The sequence below is a fragment of the Ranitomeya variabilis genome, chromosome 2 (genome assembly GCF_051348905.1).
Source record: "Ranitomeya variabilis isolate aRanVar5 chromosome 2, aRanVar5.hap1, whole genome shotgun sequence".
NCBI lineage: Eukaryota > Metazoa > Chordata > Amphibia > Anura > Dendrobatidae > Ranitomeya > Ranitomeya variabilis.
In genome coordinates, this window is record NC_135233.1 from 442,963,614 (window position 1) to 442,985,513 (window position 21,900).

General features: G+C 40.5%; 1 protein-coding gene across 2 annotated transcripts in view; it reads right to left on the reverse strand.

Moving 5' to 3' along the window:
* LOC143806508 (uncharacterized) overlaps window positions 1–21,642 on the reverse strand; it is a 203,831-nt gene extending 182,189 nt beyond the window's left edge. The window contains exons 1-9 of one of the 2 annotated variants that reach the window (XM_077287121.1): window positions 21,487–21,642; window positions 20,375–20,390; window positions 15,645–15,875; window positions 13,337–13,468; window positions 9,968–10,169; window positions 9,506–9,636; window positions 8,046–8,171; window positions 3,353–3,554; window positions 2,897–3,027 (exon numbers count right to left, since the gene is read on the reverse strand). In XM_077287121.1, coding sequence (XP_077143236.1) covers window positions 2,897–3,027; window positions 3,353–3,554; window positions 8,046–8,171; window positions 9,506–9,636; window positions 9,968–10,169; window positions 13,337–13,468; window positions 15,645–15,875; window positions 20,375–20,390; window positions 21,487–21,573 — 1,258 coding nt within the window. In that variant the 5' untranslated portion in view covers window positions 21,574–21,642. The remainder of the gene's footprint in view (window positions 1–2,896; window positions 3,028–3,352; window positions 3,555–8,045; window positions 8,172–9,505; window positions 9,637–9,967; window positions 10,170–13,336; window positions 13,469–15,644; window positions 15,876–20,374; window positions 20,391–21,486) is intronic. The other variant, XM_077287122.1, reaches the window with a different exon arrangement.
* Window positions 21,643–21,900: the final 258 nt, after the last annotated feature.

The window sequence follows — 21,900 nt, forward strand, 5'->3', positions numbered from 1 at the left end:
CGACCCTGGGACAGGTGATGTGTTGTCTATTTTTACCTATGACCTAACACTCCACTTACAGATTAGGCTTTATATAGAACCAGAAAACGCTTTTAATGATTGTACCTTACAGTATAAATGTAAAGTGTCTGCTTTATAAATATAATATCTACTGCAGTAAAGAAAAATGCCTCTAAGGCTACTTTCACACTAGCGTCGGGCTCGGTCCGTCACAGTGCGTCGGGCCGAGGTCACCGACGCTAGCGTTGTCTCCGCCGCACAACGGGGCAGTGGATGCATTTTTCCAGCGCATCCGCTGCCCCATTGTGAGGTGCGGGGAAGTGCGGGGAGGTGGGGGCGGAGTTCCGGCCGCGCATGCGCGGTCGGAAAAAGCGGACCGTCGGGAGCAAAAAACGTTACATGCAACGTTTTTTGCTCCCGACGGTCCGCCACAACACGGCGCAACCGTCGCACGACGGTTGCGACATGTGTCAATGCGTCGCAAATGCGTCGCTAATGTTAGTCAATGCAGAAAAAACTTTTGCAGGATGCGTTTTTTCGGCAAAACTACGCATTGCGATGTATTGCAGTTAACGCCAGTGTGAAAGTAGCCTTATATTTCATAAAACTAATCATCTTTTTAATGACAGTACCTTATATATGGAAAGTGTCTGTTATATAGATATCTATTACAGTAAAGCAAAAAAAAAATCTGTATCTCAGGGATAAGAATAAATAAGAAATATATATCATACCAGCTGAAGTGCCCGGGCATAGTAACTAATTGTGGTTAGTTACAACAAATTATAATGATTATTTTGCACTTAAAAACATTTCACATCATATATTCAACACTACAGAATTCCAACACAAATTAACTAAATGATTATCCAAGTATTGACAGTATTTTATTTTCAACTCATTTAAAAGCCTTTTGATAAACAACATTTTTTGTTTTTCCTTCCGGTGCAAAGATGAACAGATTTGTGGCAGTTCCAACTCTTGACAGGCCGCGTGAAGTTGACCATGAGAAAAGCATGGAGATTGCAAATCGATCCCTACTACTTTCAAGGACTGTCCCTCAGCCTTGTTAATGGACATTGCAAATGCCAATCAAACTGGAAAATGGAGGCGTTTATACTGTGTATTTAATATTGTGGTCTTCAAAAAAGAAAAAATTTGCTTCAACAAAATGGTGCTGGTGCATGCTCAATAGCATCTATCTGCAAGCAATGCTCTCAATCTGCACATGAGCAGCCCACTGTGTTACGAGGACCAGTGTGGGCACATGCACAAGAAAAAGAAATTTTCGCTGTTGAAGATAGCAACGCTCCCGCACTGGTACATGGAATACAACCAGCGCCATTTTGTTGAATCAAAAGTTGTTTTATGTCACACAATATTAACCCCCTTAATAACAACCTATACGACTTGTAACGGCGGCAGTTAAGGAGCCTTATTCCTCCTGCACCCCATGCTCCTTCTTTTTACACAGCACTTTTCTGCAGCACAGCTTTTCTCCTTTATAGTCGCCTCCCCCGGCAGCACTTCACACTCCTCTTCCATATACAATTGGAAACAGTTGGTCTAGAGAGAAATTGCACTAATTGCAGTAAAGCGTATCATATACACAGCCTACTTCTTCTGCAGCATCACACTTCTCTCTGTTAGACTTGGTTCACACGTTATTTAGTCAGTATTTTTACCTCAGTATTTGTAGGCTAAAACTTGGAGTAAAACAATAAGAGGAAAAGTATATTAGAAACACGTCACTACTTCTGTATTTTTCTCCCACTCGTGGTTTTGGCTTATATGCTTTGAGGTAACATAAGGACCAAATGCTGAATGTGTGAATACAGCCTCCACCTGCAGTGCCTCACTCTTCTCTATACACAGCCTCATACTGCAGCAGCACCTCATGCCTCTCATTTTTCCCCTCACATCTCTAATTTTCCCCCTCACATCTCTCATTTTCCCCTCACTCCTCTCATTTTCCCCCACACACCTCTCATTTTCCCCCGTCACAACTGTCATTTTGACCTCACAGCTGTCATTTTCTGATCACACCACTATTTTCCCCTCACTCCTCTCATTTTCCCATCACTCCTCTCATTTTCCCCCTCACTCCTCTCATTTCCTCCCCTCACACCTGTCATTTTGACATCACATCTTTCATTTTATGATCACACTACTATTTTCCCCTCACTCCTCTCATTTCCCCCTCACTCCTCTCATTTCCCCCCCTCACACCGGTCATTTTGACCTCACATCTGTCATTTTCTGATCACACCACTATTTTCCCCTCATTCCCCTCATTTTTCCCTCACTACTTTCATTTTCCCCCTCACACCTCTCTTTTCCCCCCTCACTACTCTCATTTTCCCCCTCACACCTGTCATTTTAACCTCACATCTGTCATTTTCTGATCACACCACTATTTTCCTCTCCCTCCTCTCATTTTCCACTCACACCTCTTTATTTTCACCTCACACCTCTCATTTTCACCTCACTCTTCTCATTTTCACCAAACTCCTCTCTTCCCCTCACACGTGCACACATTTTCCTGTTATGAGCACAGTGGTGTAATCGATGAGGCTCCTCCCTTTTCCTTGATGTAATGCCTCACAGGAGCAATTCCATTCTAGACACGATGGAGCTAGATGTGGCCTGTGCCTTCCGCGCACGGATACTCTGAAAGTGGCAGCCCTGATTGTGGCTCGCATCGGCTGTGACATCGCAGCCGGTGAGTTTTGCAGCGTGGCTTTCGAGATGAATGTGTCTCCGCCCGTGTGTGCTAACAACGTGGGCTGTGTGGAGTGAGTGTGGCTATGCAGAGTGGGCAGGGCTATATGGAGTGGGCGTGGCTTGACACATACACACATACATACACTTAGCTTTATATATATATAGAGATTACCTTTTATATTTGTCTCAGTTATTAAAGAGTAAGGACCCATATAGTCTGTGAAAGATAGCAGAGATTGATCTTCAATAATGGTGTCTGTGGTTAGGTCATATTGGATTATATTAAAGCCAGCGATGCTGACCCTGGAAATCAGAAGATGATTATTGTAGTTAGTGCCACTAAAGGGGTGACAAAGTAAAAGCGTTCTTGTTCACAAGCGTTCTTCTTCACCTCAATGCGTTATTTGTAATAGAGACTGTCAACCATTACAAGCCATAGGTTGCTGTCTTCTAGAATCCCACCCAAGCAGCAGGGCCTGGATGCAACTGAAAAGATGCATCTCTCTTAAATTACTCTACTTATCTTTTTACATGTATAAAAGAACCAGTCATCATAACACTTGAAATATAAATGTCTACATCTCATCCCCAGATGTCTTTAATGCTAAAAAAAATATACTGAGGGTACCTGTACTGTAACTGGGGGTCCAGTGGTCCATTATAATAAGAATGAGTCTTTGTTCCATCACCCACATGAACACCTATCTTCTTTGACAGTACAAAACTAGCGATCTGTTCTTCCCCAAAGATGTAGGTGACATATGTGTTGGTGAGCTTGTTCTTAAAATCATCATATGTTTTAGATAAAATCCCCTGAGGTGGATGGTCATCTTAAAAGAAAAATTAAGAATCAAAATGTTTTAACTTAACAGCCATTAAAAGGGACAAGTGCACCCTAATTAGTTGAAAGCAAAAAAGCAACATTTTATAAATTGTGCTCCCCTGCCATTTCTAATACTGCAGATATTTTATGAATGGTAATCAAAAGATGCTCTTTATAACCACCCTTTACCCTCACTTAGAGATGAGGATAATTCCCATATTGTCTGTATGTAAAAGGTTTTTTTTAATAGATATTAAAATATGAGGTTCTTAGTGAACAATTTGATCACAATGAGTGAGCCCGTCTGCCACAATCAGAAAATCTCTTTCTGTTAGGACCCTACCAAACATTATATCTAAATAAATAAAAAAAAAGAGAAAACTGGCGTACCGGTTAAATGGCAGATTTAAAGTAGAAGGACAAAAAAATGGTAAAACAGGCTACATTAAAACAAGTATAAGAGAAAATGGTGGCACAAAGGCGCACACATACAATAGAATTACATAGCTTATTTATGGCAAAACTAGAGGAAGAATTTTTGTCATCTTGTTCTGTTAAACCTTTTGCATACTTCTGCTACATTGATGATCTGCTAATAATGTGGACAGACTCAAAAGATGATCTACTCACCTTCCATAATAACTTCAACAAGTACCACCGAACCATCAAGCTCTCCCTCAACGTTTCAAAGACCCAAATACATTTTCTGGACATGACCATATACATTAAGGACAATGCCATACAGACATCCATTTACCACAAGCCCACCAGACATCCGGCTTATCTTAGATGGAACAGCTTTCATCCAAGACACACAAAAAATCCATCATCTATAGTCAAGCTCTGAACTACAGCTGCGATCACTGAGGAATAGATTCCTACAACAAGGATACCACTCACTGGTAATAGATGAGCAGATCCACAGGGCTACGAGGATCCCAAGAAACAGCCTCCTGGATTACAAACTGAGAGAGGATAACAACAGGGTACCTCTTGTGGTCACATACAACCCCCTCATGAGCATCCTAAGGAAAATTGGTGCTGATCTCCAACCCATATTCCATAGAGATCACAAATTGAAAGACATATTCCCAGAACTACCACTTCTCTCCTACAAATAGCCCCCTAACTTAAGGAATCTCCTTGTCAGACGTGTCCTCTCATCACCATCAGTGACTGGCACATTCCCCTGTAACAATAAAAAATGCAAAACGTGTACCCACATATTACCAACAAATATAGTCCGTTTACCAAACACAAATCAGGACTATAAGGTCATGGGTTCCTTTTCTTGTACATCCTCCAACGTGGTGTACATGATACAATGTACGAGGTGCCCTGGAAGTATTTATATTGGGGAAACTATGCAAAGACTACAAACTAGGATGAATCTACACAGACACACAATCAGGAATGAAATGGACACACTGGTGGGAAAACATTTCTCTGGACCTGGACACAGTATGACAGATTTAAAAGTCTTAATACTAAAAGGTAATTTTAAGGACCACAGGGAAAGAAAAATTTGGGAATACAAACTAATGAATATGTTTAATTCATTGACACTAGGGGTACCGTCACACAGTGCCATTTTCATCACTACGACGGCACGATCCGTGACGTCGCAGCGTCGTATGATTATCGCTCCAGCGTCGTAGAGTGCGGTCACACTTTGCAATCATGGCGCTGGAGCGATGCCGAAGTTACGAGAGAAGCTGAGACGCCGGAGGACAGACACCGGAATGTAAGTATGTACTGTTTGTTTTTTTTACGTTTACGCTGGTAACCAGGGTAAACATCGGGTTACTAAGCGCGGCCCTGCGCTTAGTTACCCGATGTTTACCCTGGTTACAAGCGAACACATCGCTGGATCGGTGTCACACACAACGATCCAGCGATGTCAGCGGGTGATCAAGCGACGAAAGAAAGTTCCAAACGATCTGCTACGACGTACGATTCTCAGCGTGATGTCTGATCGCAGTAGCGTGTCAGACACAACGACATCGTAACGATATCGCTAGAACGTCACGAATCGTGCCGTCGTAGCGATGAAAATGGCACTGTGTGACGGTACCCTAGGACTCAATTTAACACCTGGATTTATGAGTCACTACATGGATACAATTCACACCTCCACCAGATGGACTCCAGATAACTAAGAACATTATTCCCACTGCCTCTCCATTTGTAAGAAAATGCCTAATTTGATTACCTTGGCTTATCTATGGACTCATCACACTTCCCACCCCCTAAGAAATGTCCTGCTGTAGTATTCTTTAAATGTTGTGCATGTTTCTTATTAATCTATTTGTAATCTTGCCTGAAGAAGGAGCCACTGTGCTCTGAAAGCTTGAAAACATATTATTTTCTGGTTAGCCAATAAAGGTATCGCTCCTAGAATACTTCTGTCATCATTGGGCCAAAAAGTATTCACATCGATTTTTCTGGCTAACACGGTACCACAATACAATTTGTTATTGTACATCATAGTAGACAGCAAAAATTGGCAAAAGTATGCATATTGAAGGAAGAGTAACTTAAGAAAGTACAATCCTGCTAGTGACAACCATGGTAACGCATGAATTGTAGTCATGTGTGAGGTATTTGATGTCAATGTAGATATAATAAGGGAAGCATATATACATGTGTATATATATATATATATATATATATATATATATATATATATATATATATATATATATATATATATATAGACTGCTAAAAAAAATAAAGGGAACACTTAAACAACAGAATAGAACTCCAAGTAAATCAAACTTCTGTGAAATCAAACTGTCAACTTAGGAAGCAACACTGATTGGCAATCAATTCCACATGCTGTTGTGCAAATGGAATAGACAACAGATGGAAATTATTGGCAATTATCAAGACACACTCAATAAAGGAGTGGTTCTGCAGGTGGGGACCACAGACCACATCTCAGTATCAATGCTTTCTGGCTGATGTTTTGGTCACTTTTGAATGTCGGTTGTGTTTTCACAGTCGTGGTAGCATGAGACAGACTCTACAACCCACACATGTGGCTTAGGTAGTGCAGTTCATCCAGGATGTCGCATCAATGGGAGCTGTGGCAAGAAGGTTTGCTGTGTCTGTCAGCGTAGTGTCCAGAGGCTGGAGGCGCTACCAGAAGACAGGCCAGTACACCAGGAGATGTGGAGGGAGCTGTAGGAGGGCAACAACCCAACAGCAGGACTGCTACCTCAGCTTTTGTGCAAGGAGGAACAGGAGGAGCATTGCCAGAGCCCTGCAAAATGACCTCCAGCAGGCCACAAATGTGCATCTGTCTGCACAATCGGTAAGAAACTGACTCCATGAGGATGGTCTGAGTGCCCGACGTCCACAGATGAGGGTTGTGCTCACCGCCCAACACCGTGCAGGATGCTTGGCATTTCCCACAGAACACCAGGATTGGCAAATTCGACACTGGCGCCCTGTGCTCTTCACAGATCAAAGTAGGTTTACACTGAGCAAATGTGACAGACGTGACAGAGTCTGGAGATGCCATGGAGAGCGATCTGCTGCCTGCAACATCCTTGAACATGACCGGTTTGGCAGTGGGTCAGTAATGGTGTGGGATGGCATTTCTTTGGAGGGCTGCACAGCCCTCCATGTGCTCGCCAGAGGTAGCCTGACTGCCATTAGGTACCGAGATGAGATCCTCAGACCCCTTGTGAGACCATATGCTGGTGCGGTTGGCCCTGGGTTCCTCCTAATGCAGGACGATGCCAGACCTCATGTGGGTGGAGTGTGTCAGCAGTTCCTGCAAGATGAAGACATTGAAGCTATGGACTGGCCCGCCTGTTCCCCACACCTGAATCCAATTGAAAACATCGGGGACATCATGTCTCGCACCATCAAGCAACGTCACTTTGCACCACAGACTCTCCAGAAGTTGGAGGATGCTTTATTGCAGGTCTAGGAGGAGATCCCTCGGGAGACCATCCGCCGCCTCATCAGGAGCATGCCCAGGCGTTTTAGAGAGCTCATACAGGCACGTGAGGCCACACACACTACTGAGCATCATTTTCTTGTCTTGAGGCATTTCCACTGAAGTTGGATCAGCCTGTAACTTCATTTTCCACTTTGATTTTGAGCATCATTCCAACTCCAGACCTCCGTGGGATACTAGTTGTGATTTACATAGATCATTTTTAGGTTTTATTATTCTCAACACATTCCACTATGTAATGAATAAAGATTTACAACTGGATTATTTTATTCAGTGATATCTAGAATGTGGGATTTTAGTGTTCCTTTTTTTGAGCAGTGTATAATGCACTTTACAAGACCTGTGTGTATACATTAAGTAATGTTTAAAGACTGTGCTTTATGTTGCGTAAATAGACTGCTTTGTGAATACTTCAAAACTGCCCCAGTAGGAAAGTCCACATCCATTTCCACAGTAAAATTCTGTTTAAACAGCAGCTATACACCACCCGGTGCTCCATGACACACGGATCTAAAAAGATATCCTTACCGGTCATCTCTGTTGTTACTACCACAGCATACGCCACTATGTCTCCGTAGGAAGCATGAAAAGGTGAGAACTCAACAGATATTGCACCGCCAGATGGATCATTTTGAATGTTGCTATCTGGCAGATCTGCATAAAACATATTTATAGGATTGAGAAATCTTTAAATTAATATATTTTTATATTCTTTACCTTAAAATCCTTAAACACTGAACTAGTAACAATAACAGTAACCAATATAATATTTTTTATAATATTCGTGAAAACAAGAATCTATATAACATATCTTATCAGAGATAAGATTCACTTCATTCTCCTCCTGGACTGATATTTAAAGGTACCGTCACATTAAGCGACGCTGCAGCGATACAGACAACGATGCCGATCGCTGCAGCGTCGCTGTTTTGTCGTTGTGTGGTCGCTGGAGAGCTGTCACACAGACAGCTCTCCAGCGACCAACTATGCGAAGTCCCCGGGTAACCATGGTAAACATCGGATTACTAAGCGCAGGGCCGCGCTTAGTAACCCGATGTTTACCCTGGTTACCAGTGTAAATGTAAAAAAAACCAAACACTACATACTTACATTCCGGTGTCTGTCACGCTCCCCGGCGTCCGCTTCCCTGCACTGTGTAAGCGCTGGCCGTAAAGCAGAGTGGTGACATCACCGCTGTGCTCTGCTTTACGGCCAGCGCTGACACAGTCCAGGGAAGCGGACCCCGGGGGACGCGACAGACACCGGAATGTAAGTATGTAGTGTTTGGTTTTTTTTACATTTACAATGGTAACCAGGGTAAATATCGGGTTACTAAGCGCGGCCCTGCACTTAGTAACCCGATGTTTACCCTGGTTACCAGTGAAGACATCGCTGAATCAGCGTCACACACGCCGACTCAGCGATGTCAGCGGGTGATCCAGCGACGAAATAAGGTGCTGGCCTTCTAGCTCCGACCAACGATGTCACAGCAGGATCCAGATCGCTGCTGCGTGTCAAACACAACGATATTGCTATCCAGGACGCTGCAACGTCACGGATCGCTATAGTTATAGTTGTTAAGTTGTTCAGTGTGAAGGTACCTTTATTCTCAATAAACTCAATTCACAGATAAAATCTGTCTTCAGTAAATACAGATTTTCACATAAAATTCTGTGGAGAGAGAAGAGGAGAGAGGATTATGGGGCCATTAAACATTAGGGACTGGTGACGTGTTGTCTATTTTTACCTATGCCCTAACACTCCACTTACAGATTAGGCTTTATTTATATAGAACCAGAAAATGCTTTTAATGATTGTACCTTACAGTATGTATAGAAAGTGGGCTGTGTGGAGTGAGTGTGGCTATGCGGAGTGGGCAGGGCTATATGGAGTGGGCGTGGCTTGATGCATACACATATACATACACTTAGCTTTATATACATATATGTATATATATATATATATATATATATATAGATATAGATTACCTTTTGTATTTGTCTCAGTTATTAAATAGTAAGGACCCATGTAGTCTGTGAAAGATAGCAGAGATTGATCTTCAATGATGGTGTCTGTGGTTAGGTCATATTGGATTATATTAAAGCCAGCGATGCTGACCCTGAAAATCAGAAGATGATTATTGTAGTTAGTGTCACTAAAGGGGTGACAAAGTAAAAGCGTTCTTGTTCACAAGCGTTCTTCTTCACCTCAATGCGTTATTTGTAATAGAGACTGTCAACCATTACAAGTTATAGGTTGCTGTCTTCTAGAATCCCACCCAAGCAGCAGGGCCTGGATGCAACTAAAAAGTTGCATGTCTCTTAAATTACTCTACTTATCTTTTTACAAGTATAAAAAAAACAGTCATCATAACACTTGAAATATACTGTAAATGTCTACATCTCATCCCCAGATGTCTTTAATGCTAAAAAAATATATACTGTGGGTACCTGTACTGTAACTGGGGGTCCAGTGGTCCATTATAATAAGAATGAGTCTTTGTTCCATCACCCACATGAACACCTATCTTCTTTGACAGTACAAAACTAGCGATCTGTTCTTCCCCAAGGATGTAGGTGACATATGTGTTGGTGAGCTTGTTCTTAAAATCATCATATGTTTTAGATAAAATTCCCTGAGGTGGATGGTCATCTTAAAAGAAAAATTAAGAATCAAAATGTTTTAACTTAACAGCCATTAAAAGGGACAAGTGCACCCTAATTAGTTGAAAGCAAAAAAGCATCATTTTATGAATTGTGCTACCCTGCCATTTCTAATACTGCAGATATTTTCTGAATGGTAATAAAGAGGTGCTCTTTAAAACCACCGTTTACCCTCACTTAGAGATGAGGATCCTAATCAGGGATCGCCAACAACCAATTCAAATAATTCCCATATAGTCTATATGTAAAAGGGTTTTTTTAATAGATATTAAAATATGAGGTTCTTAGTGAACAATTTGATCACAATGAGTGAGCCCATCTGCCACAATCAGGAAATCTCTTTCTGTTAGGACCCTACCAAACATTATATCTAAATTTAAAAAAAAAGGAGAAAACTGGGGTACCGGTTAAATGGCAGATTTAAAGTAGAAGGACAACAAAAGGTAAAATAGGTAAAACAAGTACAAGAGCAAATGGTGACACAAAGGAGCACAGATACAATAGAATTACACAGTAGACAGCACAAATTGGCAAAAAAATGCATATTGAAGGAAGAGTAACTTAAGTACAATATATATATATATATATATATATATATATATATATATATATATATATATATATATATATATATACACAGTATATATAGACTGCTCAAAAAAATAAAGGGAACACTTAAGCAACAGAATATAACTCCAAGTAAATCAAACTTCTGTGAAATCAAACTGTCCACTTGGGAAGCAACATTGTTTGACAATCAATTTCACATGCTGCTGTGCAAATGGAATAGACAACAGATGGAAATTATTGGCAATTATCAAGACACACTCAATAAAGGAGTGATTATGCTCATGGGGGCCACAGACCCATCGGTACCAATGCTTTCTGGATGATGTTTTGGTCACTTTTGAATGTTGGTTGTGCTTTCACACTCGTGGTACCATGAGACGGACTCTACAACCCACACAAGTGGCTCAGGAGGGCAGCTCATCCAGGATGGCACATCAATGGGAGCTGTGGCAAGAAGGTTTGCTGTGTCTGTCAGCATAGTGTCCAGAGGCAGGAGGCGCTACCAGGAGACAGGCCAATACACCAGGAAATGTGGAGGGGGCCGTAGGAGGGCAACAACCCAGCAGCAAGACCGCTACCTCAGCCATTGTGCAAGAAGGAAGAAGAGGAGCATTGCCAGAGCCCTGCAAAATGACCTCCAGCAGGCCACAAATGTGCATGTGTCTGCACAAGCAGTTTGAAACCGACTCCATGAGGATGATCTGAGTGCCCGACGTCCACAGATGGGGGTTGTGCTTGCAGCCCAACACCGTACAGGACACTTGGCTGCTGCAGAACATCAGGATTGGAAAATTCACCACTGGCGCCCTGTGCTTTTCACATATGAATGCAGGTTCACACTAAGCACATGAAACAGACGTGACAGAGTCTGGAGACGCCCGTGGAGAGCGATCTGCTGCCTGCAACATCCTTCAGCATGACCGGTTTGGCAGTGGGTCAGTATTGTGGGGTGGCATTTCTTTGGAGGGCCGCATAGCCCTCCATGTGCTCGCCAGAGGTAGCCTGACTGCCATTAGGTACCGAGATTAGATCCTCAGACCCCTTGTGAGACCATAGGCTGGTGTGGTTGGCCCTGTGTTCCTCCTAATGCAGGACAATGCCAGACCTCATGTGGCTGGAGTGTGTCAGCAGTTCCTGCAAGATGAAGGCATTGAAGCTGTGAACTGGCCCGCCCGTTCCCCAGACCTGAATCCGATTGAACACATCTGGGACATCACGTCTCGCATCATCCACCCACGTCACATTGCACCAAAGACTGTCCAGGAGTTGGCGGATGCTTTAATCAAGGTCTGGGAGGAGATCCCATAGGAGACCATCCGCCACCTCAACAGGAGCATGCCCAGGCATTGTAGGGAGGTCATACAGGCATGTGGAGGCCACACACACTACTGAGCATCATTTCCTTGTCTTGAGGCATTTCCACTGAAGTTGGATCCGCCTGAAACTTCATTTTTTAATTTGATTTTGAGCATCATTCCAACTCCAGACCTCTGTGGGATATTAGTTGTGATTTACTTTGATAATTTTTAGGTTTTATTGTTCTCAACATATTCCACTATGTAATGAATAAAGATTTACAACTGGAATGTTTCATTCAGTGATATCTAGGATGTGGGATTTTAGTGTTCCCTTTATTATTTTGAGAAGTGTATATACAGTATATATATTATACAGTAAGCAAAAAAGTAAATCACAGACAATGTATAGATTTAATGTATATAGATTGAATGTATATAGAAAATGTATGTACTGTGGTAGAGCGGCTAACTCGGCTGGACACAGAGGTATAACTGGAACACTGTCTCTACAAGAAAAGGCTTGGTTTATTGAAGACAGCATAAACCAAGCTTGAGAAAGTAAGCACGGCCTTCTGGGAAAAACAGTAAAACAAATTAACAAAAGGAAACGGGGTCAGCCCGCTCACAGGCAGCAATGTCCATGGTTCAGGTTTAGCACACACTTTCCTGGAGTGCTCTCTCTCCAGGCAACCACTGAACACTGAAAGCTTTGGCAGTCAGCCATTTAAGCCCAGTCCATGTGATTCTTTCATCATGTGATTGATCACATAATCTCAACATCACACAGGTTCTGTCAGGACACTGCAGGTGGAGATACGGTGGATATTCTCTCTCCCGCTCTTTGAAATCCCACTAAAACCAGCCCATAATATAATTTTCAATGAACCATCTCAACACGTAGTGTGCTGGAGGAAACTATTCTGGTTCTACATCACTGATGCCATCATGCACAGTGACATGTATCTCCCTTCCATCACTTCACAAGTGACTCTGTCACAGTACATATATACATGCTCCTGCCCATGCAATCAATAGTTAGATAGTGGTAACATGACACATGGTTAACAATTGTCCATGGCTGGGTGGTACATACCAGAGAAGGTGGTGTGCTGATGGAGATGCGTGGCCAATGCGCATTTTGGACCAACCAGACCTTCGTCAGGGGTTGCCTCCTCTGGTATGTACCACCCTACCATGGACCACCCCAGCCAGGGCTGTGTTACATTTCTGTGCAAACTAATGCTATACACCACCCATTGCACTTCCGGCTCTAAAGAGTCAACCTTACCGGTCATATCTGTTGTCACTACGACAGCATACGCCACTATGTCTCCATATGAAGCGTGAAAAGGTGAGAACTCAACATTCATTGCACTATGAAGTGCAGATGGATTATTCTGAATGCTGCTAATGGGCAGACCTGTGGAAATAACGTGGATATATCATGTTAATTGGATCAAGAATCTGTAAACTAACATAGTTTTATATTTTTATATCATTTATTTTATTCAAAACTCCTTAACGACTGAGCTACAGTAATTTTTGCCCTAAAGTAGTTTATCGAAATGTACATTTGATAGAGACCCTGAACTTGAGTCCCCTATGATCACTAGTATACCATACTTACTCATTGCACTAATCATATTGAGGTGATTTCAGATGGAGACAAACAAGTAGATTGCTTAACCTTTCATCATAATAGGGCACAAGGTATTACTACCAGAATCACAACCAATCATTTCATAGTTAAATAAAAAGTACAGATAGCAAAAGAGTTGATGATGCAGACTGACCACAGCATTTATTGAAGTTTAATCCAATAAAAAAGATTATTCCTTGTAAAAATGGATTAACAACAGTGTAAGGCTTCTTTCACACTTCAGTTGTTTGGCGTCAGTCTGCTCCGACATAGTGACGGATCGACGGATCCATCACAATTGTTGAGAAAACGGTTCTAACGGATCTGTTTTTTTGACGGATCAGTTACTTGGGGGTTGTCTGGGAAAAGTATCTACTTTTTAGAGCATGCGCAATTGAAAAAGCGGATTGGGGCAACGGATCCGCCGAAATGACGGTCGCGACGGATCCGTCGCCCATAGGCGGCCATTCTATGGAATGGCGGATGCGACGGATCCATCGCGAACCGCCATTTCGGCGCAGAGAAAAAACGTTATAATGTCCGTCAATGTCTAGACAACGTCCGCCAAATTTCGACGGATCCGTTGCATGGCGGATGGAACGGACGACCATCCGCCACAATCCGTCGCTAATGCATATCTATGGGAAAATAGCGGATGCACAAAAAAAAATTGCGGATCCGCTATTTGAGGAAAATGGCGGTTTTAGACTGATGCCAAAAGACTGAAGTGTGAAAGAGGCCTAAGGCACACGTTAAGTAATTACTGGGTTTTTGTTGACTTTTTTCCCAAACAGTTTTGTCAGCAAAATTTAAGGATTTCCTAGTACTATGAAAATGAGTGATATCCCTGAAGTCTCATGCACTTGTTGCTTATTTTTTCCTTCCAGATTTAAAGCAGTTTCAAACATGTAGCGTGAAAATTCTTTCAGCGTTTTTGCAGCATCTTTCACTCATTCCAATACATGGGAAAAAACGTATCAAAAACGCAAGGGGAATCGAGGCAAAAACATGTTTATTTTACACGTTGTGATCAAACTCTGATCAGTTTGTGATAATAACAATTGTTTTTCCCTATACAGATTTAATGGGCCAGTAGAAAAGCTCTCATTGACTTGTTATATAGTGGTTCAGCGTACACGTTAATGGAGTAAAACTGGCCAGTGTAAACAGACTTTTAGTAAGAGCTTTCATTTCCAAGCATTTTCTTTGTTAATATTTCATCTTTCCATGGATGTATTAAAGAGATTCTGACATCAAGATTTTGCTAGCCCATCTTCGAGCATTATGATGTAAAAACAGATACCCTGATTCCAGCAATATATCACTTAGTTTACTGCGTGCAGCAGTTGTGATAAAATCCCTCCTTTCTCTTCTGTAGATCTGAATGCTGAGCTGTGTATACCTCTGACCATACCACTAATTGGGAACTTTTTGTGTAAATTGTGTATTGAGAGAAAAATGCCAATCAGCGGACGGGGTGGGATTATACTGAGCAGGAGGACTACAAGTACCGAGTCAACTAATCCTCTAAGGATAATCTGTGGGTGACAAAATACTGATTTTTTTCTAAACACCACACAGCCCAGTTAGTGACATATTGCTGGAATCAGAATGTTAGCCCCTACATAATGCTGCTCTCAGATTACATAGCAAGAAAACTGCTGACTAATTCCATTTCAACTATCAATCATGTGATCATCGTCCTGTATAAAAGACCCTAATGTATTAGTGTTATTCGAATCCCTCATAATCGGCCAAATTATTATTTTTTTTTAATGTTTTCTATTACCCAGCACTCTATCTTTTTTGTTTCTCTCATCCAGGAGGCTTCAACTTCACCACTTTTGGGCACAGGTATAGGTACGGATATTGAATTTAGCATTAATGTTGAGAATTTTTGTCTTTTTCTTTATCCGATTAAAAGAATTACATTTACAGTAACTAAAACATAACTTACTGGTGGTGACTTTGTGGCAGCAGCTGGTTGATTCATCCCCATAGTAGATCACATACTGTGTACCAGATGACAAGCTCATGAGGGACGTGTTATTCAAGCTGTTATCAGATGCCCGAATCACATTTCCATCTATATCCGTTATCTTCTGCAAGAAGAATCCCGCTGACAGTCCAGTGACGGTTATCTGTGAGTTGGAGATCTTGATGCTGATTGATTGACATTCAAGTTTTTCTGTAATAAATAATGCTAAGACTAAGTAGATTGCCATGCGCAAAAGGAATTTATAGAAATTATCAACAGGGACTTGTGCTCTTCCGTGTTCTGGCTCAAGCACATGTGACCCGTAGCTTAAACCGGCCAGCCCGCCTAATTTTACACAATGCCTCTATTAATATTATTATTATTACTATAATTATTATTTTAAGATTCCCATTAGAGAATGGTATGAGAGGTGATGACTCAAGGCTCATACACATTAAAGAAGAGATCAATAAACATATTAGTTTTTGGCGGAACAGTGGATAAAGATCTAATGTATATGGAGGTCTCCCAACTGTGCCTTCAGGGAAAATTTCAGGGAGAGAAGACTTGAATGTCATATCCTTTTGTTCTGAAAGGAGATATGCTGCCGCCAGAGGATTCTGGAAGGTTAAGGGATAGTTAGCCAAATAATTTTTTTCACTCCTCCTCTTCCTCTTTTGTCTCCCCTCCCTCTCTCACACTGAGAAAGGGCTATATAAGAAGGATCAAATTCATTTTCTCCATACACCTGAAGAAGGCTGCAGACAGCTGAAACGCGTTGTGTACATAGTTTTTATCAGTTGGAATAAAACATTTTTTTATCTACAAGCAACCAGAAATGTCTGCACCTTGATTTCTCACGGTGGTAAAGACAGCTCCATTCCCTGGTCCTTCTGTATGGAATCTATTTTTGTGGGATACTACAGTTTCAGAGTCCAATCCCTCCACACCAGGTCGACAGCAGTCTCTTGCAAATACAGCTATGCTTTAAGGGGGAATTGCGCCTCAGTTAGCACAACTGTTTCAGGAGAGCAAATTCCTATAGATACTCACCCACTCAATGGATTATGTCTCACTACGCTTTGATAGAGTCACATTTTTCTCCTTTAGGAACTTCAACACTGTTTTTCTAGCCAAACGATTGTTCTCTCAACAGTTATCTTATGTGGACACTCAGTCTTTCTCCTGAGTTTTTGGCGCAGAAACTGAGCAGAAACTCCAAGTTTTTGAGGAGCATTTGGAAAGCTTCTGCTCAAAAAAAATCTTCAAAAAACTCAATGTACACATACCCTTCTGTGAATAGGCTCGTTTAGAAGATAAAAGATTTAGATCAGTCTGATGGGAATGTGAAGTGTGATGCTATCAGCTTGAAACCCAGATTTTTCCATTATCGTCCTTTTAACACAGCAACGTTTGCCGTGGCAGCAGGTTGCTGCCATTTTTGTACTTCCTTGAAGCCCAGCCATTGGCTGGGCTTCATGGGAGGTTGTTGTTTCTTTTATATATATATTACAATGTTGTAGCAATACGGTCTATAGGACACACAATAAAATTATCACAAGTTCAAGGCCCCAAAGAGAATTAACAAAATAAAGTAAAAAATAAGAGAAAAAGTTTAATTTTTTTTTTTTTAAATATATAAATTCATTAGTCAATCCTTTTTTTAGTTGAAAACTATAGAAATAAAAAGAGTAAATAAACATATTTGGTATTGTTGCACCAGTAAAAGTATATATATATTTTTTTTTTTTACAATATTCAGTTAATTTACCCCTTACGTGAAAAAGATGCATAGACAAAAAAAATTGAGGTTGCCATTATTTAGTCCTTGTACTGTCCTCCAAAAATGCAGTGACAAGCAATTAAAATATTATATATAACCACAATAGTATGAATAAATCTTCAGCTTGTTATACAAAAAAACAAGCCCTCATACAGGTCCATTCAAGAAATAAAATAAAAAATTACAGAGCAAATTTTTTTTGTAAAGTTTATTTTGTGGGTTTTTTTTTAATCTTTCTGATCAACACAATTCGTACTGACCTAAACAATTATGCTAAGTTGTCAAGCCATTTTACCACTAAAAATCACATTCAACTATCTTGACAGAAAAAAAAAAATATAAAAATTAAAAATATGGCTTTAGGGAGGAAGGGTAGAAGGAAAATTGAAATGCAAATACAAAACAAGCCTGTTAAATTTGTCATCCTTTGTCTTGCTTAAGAAAAGTATTTTCCAACGATGTATCCATCTACTGTCTGATGTTGTGGTATCACTCTTTGTACAAATGACTTGGTGAGAAGATTCCAATATACCAGTTCATTCAACTGGTAGCTATCACTACTGACTCCCCATAGACATATGCAAATTGCCTCTTCAGATAAAAAGAGGACTTGAACTCTATAGCGCCACCTATTGGAAGTAGCGATCCTACAAGTCACAATCAACTCTTTAATGAGTCTTGCAATATGACTTAGGATAAGAGCCAAATCAGTATCTCAATTCGCAGTCATATTGCAAGACTCGTTAAAGGGTTGATTGTGACTTGTAGGACCGCTACTTCCAATAGGTCGCGCTATAGAGTTCAAGTCCTCTTTTTCTCTGAAGAGGCAATTTGCATGTTAAATTTCCCAGAGGAGCATATCACGGCAAATAAGTCTCCTTACCTTGACAAGCCAGAGCTGGTATGTCACTCTCCACAAGGAGAAACCTTATCCCTTAGAGCTCTCTCCATAGACATGCGTCTGACGCTGTCACACATCTTCAAAATTTGCTGATTTTTTTCAGGAACCTAACGGATTATGTGTTATTGATGAATAGGGCTGATGATTCTCTACTCAGAGTTTATCTGTTGGTTGAGAGTTGGGTCCCCCCATACACATCAAGTGGTTGGCGGACCCCACTAGCAATGATAGTTTAAGACAACATTAACATATTCCCAAATTAGTAATTCATGGCTTATATGAGACTATCTGTATATAAATGAAGTCCACAGGTGGTCGGGACTATGGAAACAGCAACAACATTTTTCATACATCTTGTTCTAGATGGCACCTAAGATGCTACAGATACTTCTCACAAAATTAGAATATCATCAAAAGGTTAATTTATTTCAGTTCTTCAATACAAAAAGTGAAACTCATATATTACATAGTCAATATAAACAGAGTGATCTATTTCACGTGTTTATTTCTGTGAATGTTTATGCTTATGGCTTACAGCCAATGAAAACCCAAAAGTCATTATCTCAGAAAATTAGAATACTTTATAACACCAGTTTGAAAAAGGATTATAAAATCCGAAATGTTGGCCTACTGAAATGTATGTTCAGTAAATGCACTCAATGCTTGGTAGGGGCTCCTGTACATTACTGCATCAATGTGGCATAGCATAAAGGCGATCAGCTTGTGGGACTGCTGAGGTGTTATGGAAGCCCAGGTTGCTTTGATAGCAGCCTTCAGCTGATCTGCATTGTTGGGTCTGGTGTCTCTCATCTTCCTCTTGACAATACCCCATAAATTCTCTATGAGGTTATGGTCAAGTGAGTTTGCTGGCCAATCAAGCACAGTGATACTGTTGTTTGTAAACCAGGTATTGGTACTTTTGGCAGTGTGGACAGGTGCCAAGTCCTGCTGGAGAATGAAATTTCCATCTCCAAAAAGCTTGTCGGCAGAGGAAAGCATGAAGTGCTCTAAAATCTCCTGGTAGATGGCTGTGCTGACTTTGGTCTTGATAAAACACAGTGGACCTACACCAGCAGATGACATGGCTCCCCAAACCATCACTGATTGTGGAATCTTCACACTAGACCTCCAGCAGCTTGGATTGTGGTCTCTCCACTCTTCCTCTAGACTCTGGGACCTTGATTTCCAAATGAAATGCAAAATTTACTTTCCTCTGAAAACAACACCTTGGGCCACTGACAACAGTCCAATTCTTTTTCTCCTTGGCCCAGGTAAGACGCTTCTGGAGTTGTCTATTGGTCATGAGTGGCTGACACAAGGAATGCGACACTTGTAGCCCATGTCCTGTATACGTATGTGTGTGGTGGCTCTTGAAGCAATGATTCCAGCAGCAGTCCACTCCTTGTGAATCTCCCCAAAATTTTTGAATGGCCTTTTCTTAACAATCCTATCAAGGCTGCGGTTATCCCGGTTGCTTGTGCACCTTTTTCTACCATACTTTTTCCTTCCACTCAACTTTCCATTAATATGCTTGGATACAGCACTCTGTGAACAGCCGGCTTCTTTAGCAATGACCTTTTGTGGCCTACCCTCCTTGTGGAGTGAGTCAATGACTGCCTTCTGGACATCTGTCAAGTCAGCAGTCTTCCCCATGATTGTGGAGCTACTGAAACAGACTAAGGGACCTTTATAAACACTTAGGAAGCCTTTGCAGGTTTTTTGTTAATTATTCTAATTTACTGAGATAATGACTTTTGGGTTTTCATTGGCTGTAAGCCATAATCATCAACATTAACAGAAATAAACACTTGAAATAGATCACTCTGTGTGTAATGACTCTATATAATATAGGAGTTTCACTTTTTGTATTGAACAACTGAAATAAATTGACGTTTTGATGATATTCTAATTCTGTGAAAAGCACGTGTAAGTTATCTCCACAGGGATGCGTTACTATGCAATTCATTTTTTTAAATACCATAATGCTCTTGGCTTTAGATAATAGTTAATAAATACAGGACTTACCATCACACCTTTGGAGCTGAAACCAAAAAGAAACAACAGTCAAAAATAATGAAAAAGATCTGTGTAATACACTAGCAAGTAAGCAGCAAATTTAACCCAAAATATGCAGGGAGATCCACCAGAAAATCCTTACTTAGTTCTGCTGATTTTGTTGTGGATTTTGTACAGAGGATTTCAACAAATGATCTTCCAAAAAAGAAAGTCCCATACCAGACATTAACCCAATGGGAAGAGGCTAATAAACCAAGACTGGCAGGGGGGAATCAGGAAACCTCACCACGGGGTTGTCAGAAGATGAAAATTGAGAGTGTGAGGGTTTTTATTTTTTGTGTAAATCAATTTTATTAAGTTGTGGTTAGGTGACCAATACAAGTATACAATCTTAATAATAATCAAGAGAATAACAAGAGTAAAACTTGCTCGCAAACATGTGATTATAGATGACATACCATCCACAGTAAATTTAAATTTAGTAAAGGAAATTACTACCACATGCACTCAATAATATTAATTGGTAACGTCATACGATCAGATGGGTTTTTATTTTTTCACTAACAAATTAAACCTGGACTTATATTTTTTATAATTTTCTGCGCCTTTAAATTAATTGAGTCAAAGTCCAAGCAACAAAAGCATTTGATGATTGCAGATTTTTACCTACTCAAACATGTTAATGAGGAAAAGCCATGGAAAATCTTTGCTTTTTTGCAGCATTAATTAACATATTACTGATTTTAAAAAATCACAAAGGAAAACTTCTGACACACGTCTATGAATTTTTCTGACATCTCATCCATTTTGTTGCCTCTGTATTCCACTGTTGATGTTCAATCCACAAATCTTAATGTGTTGATGTAACCTTATAGTAACACAAATTTCTAATTGAGGTGTAAGAACTTAAAGGGTTCAACAAAAAGTATAATACATCTCTGATATATTAGAAATGTATTTTTAATGCTTTCCCATTTCACTTACCGGTTGGTGTTTTAAATAGAAATTAAAACTTTCTCTGCAATAATTGGACACATGCCCAACTAAATCATTATATGGGTTTATTTTACACCATCACTAGTTCATTATTCAGTGAGACTTTCCAGCCCCCAGGTACTTACCTCTCCAAAATGCAAATAAAGAAAGAGCAGCAGACAAAGTCGGAACATCTTCCTGTGATACATTCTCAATAAAGCCAAACAGATCATTTGCTGATATCCTGATCTCTTCTTTACTGAAGATATTCAGTCCATTGACAACATAGATACTTTCCACGTGTAGGAAACAGAGCATCAAACACTTCTTCAGATGAACTAAAGCAAAAATAATAGGTATTGGGGCTTTTGTGTCAAACTTCCTCATTCTATTGTACAAGGTAGTTGAAGGTGTCATTTTTCAGCCGGATACAACTCTTGCCCTGCAGTTATCTCTTTAAAATTTTTCATCACTGATAGCCAAAATATTTGGTAGGTTTTCTTCACACATAAAGAGTTAAATAAAAAAAAAATCATCTTGTAGATAAGACAGGACTAGAG